A 2,203-nucleotide genomic window follows, 5' to 3' on the forward strand; every position below is an offset into this window, starting at 1 on the left:
TTGGAGTGACATGGCAACCCCCAGAACCGTATCCAGAAACTTGTAGAGGTGAGGTGGCAAAAATAGGCCAAAGTGTGGGTTTTCCTTCTTCCTGCAGAGAAAAGGGGAAAAACAGGTGAAGTAGCTCAAGTTCGGTTGAAATTTCAACCAGGCACATTCAAAACATAAATACCCTGTTGAACCGTATCGCTGAAATGATACGATATAGGATAGAAATTTTGGCAAAACACCGAAATTTCGACCGGAACATTGTCAATTCTCTGATTCGTATGATATTGTGACTCAGCAACTTAGAAATATCCAAAATTCCAGCTAGATTTTGCCGAGTTTTCAAACTTTGGCAACTCCAAGAGATTTAGTATGCGTCCAATGGTTGGGTTAATGATATGAGATCATCATTGGCATTGCATCTGGCTTTTGATGGCAAGAGTTCCTGCATAGAGCCATGTAAATGAGATATTTTCTTACAAAGAATATTGTTCTACTGCTTTTTATTTATGCATTCCTACTCGTGTTATTCCATGATATTGGGCACTGCTTGTGTTGGCATGCTAATTTCTTTCTTTTCCCCCCTTCCTCTGTATGACAATGATGCCATCTTTGATGCAGGGTTTGGAAGATCCAACAAGGAGCAGATACAAGCTTTTCTTGAGTTGTTCCTTGATTATTACCTCTGTCATCCCACCTGAGCTGCCAATGGAGCTATCAATAGCTGTTAATACATCTTTAATTGCATTAGCACGACGTGGGATATTCTGCACAGAACCGTTTCGAATTCCCTTTGCTGGGAAGGTCAGTAGGCTGATGCTAATACCTGTGGGCATTGCACCCAATCTGATGGGAATTTTGGATATTATTTTCCATTTGATCTGTTATGCTTAGGACACCTATGAAATGAATATTGCTGCTGCAACTGCCAAATCTTGGATTCAGAGACAGTCAACAATTTGTATAATCTGATAATGCCAAGATTTCGAGCTATTTTCTCATTCTGAACCCTTATTTTCCATCTCCCTTCCTTTCTTAAAATGATAGTTAGGTGCGACCTTTGTAGGATACAATGTCAAGTCCATGAAACTTCCATGTGGCATAGACGTCCATCTGGAAGCTATTCATCTTACACTGTGAGGCACTTTTCTCTGCAGGTTGATATTTGTTGTTTTGACAAGACAGGAACTCTCACATCAGATGACATGGTATGAAAATTGCAAGGCTGGCCTGCTTTTTGGTTCATTGTTGTATGTCTTTCATATACTTCATGGTTTTCTGCTTGGGTCCTTTTCAGGAGTTCCGTGGAGTAGATGGACTGACAGACAGTCTGGATTTACAGTCAGATATGACTAATGTGCCCGTTAGGACAGTGGAAATTCTTGCTGCTTGTCATGCCTTGGTGTTTGTTGACAACAAACTGGTATGCTAGAATGTAGTTTCCTGGGATGAAACAATGTTTACAAGCTTCTTATCACTTTGCAACTCATTCAGAGACAAAACCCTATAAAACTGCCGAGCCGGATGCCACTCTGCCAAACAGAAAGCTTTTACATTTTTTAATGCTGAATTGATAAGCAAACCATAGATGAAAAAAAGAGCTGTGGTATCATGCTATGGAATCTGAGCCATTACATGAAGATATCCACCGGATTATGATACTTGTGACACTCCGCTGAGTTCCTGGATAGTACTTGAGATACTTCCTCAAGTGTCTTTCATTGTATTGCAGATTACATCTGCTTGTTCAGGAAAGTTAATGCCTCCAAAAATCTTCTTTAAAATCTTTTTTTTTTCTGTAGGTTGGTGATCCTCTTGAAAAGGCAGCACTTAAAGGTGTAGATTGGGCTTATACATCTGATGAGAAGGCTATGCCAAAAAAGTAAGTCATAATACAAATTGACATCAGTACTCTAGTTATATTGTATGGAGCATTGTGCTCCAGAAGTTCTTATGCTTTCATTCCTGAGAAATTACCCTCTTTCTTTTAGAATTTGGACTTTATCTCCCTCTTTTCCTTGCAATGACTATTCCATAGCCAAATTGTGTGCACAAACATCACTTTTCCTTGGAAAACTGAATCACACTGAAAAAATAATATAAGGTACTGAATATCAAAGATAAAAGGCTGCAGCATCCATGGTCATACTCATGCCTTTTCCTGATCTCAATTGTTGATTGATGTAGTCTTGCACTTCCTTTGTATCCAACAGCA

At 39.3% G+C, this 2,203-nt stretch overlaps 1 protein-coding gene across 1 annotated transcript; it reads left to right on the top strand.

The window, feature by feature from the left end:
• The first annotated feature begins 573 nt into the window (after nucleotides 1–573).
• LOC122083158 (probable manganese-transporting ATPase PDR2) lies at nucleotides 574–1,944 on the top strand. The gene is made up of 4 exons (XM_042650869.1): nucleotides 574–792; nucleotides 1,146–1,196; nucleotides 1,286–1,411; nucleotides 1,791–1,944. Exons 1-4 carry the CDS (start codon nucleotides 583–585, stop codon nucleotides 1,872–1,874), a joined length of 471 nt encoding a protein of 156 aa, XP_042506803.1. The 5' UTR covers nucleotides 574–582; the 3' UTR covers nucleotides 1,875–1,944.
• Nucleotides 1,945–2,203: the final 259 nt, after the last annotated feature.

Source organism: Macadamia integrifolia, chromosome 7 (genome assembly GCF_013358625.1).
Source record: "Macadamia integrifolia cultivar HAES 741 chromosome 7, SCU_Mint_v3, whole genome shotgun sequence".
Taxonomy (NCBI): domain Eukaryota; kingdom Viridiplantae; phylum Streptophyta; class Magnoliopsida; order Proteales; family Proteaceae; genus Macadamia; species Macadamia integrifolia.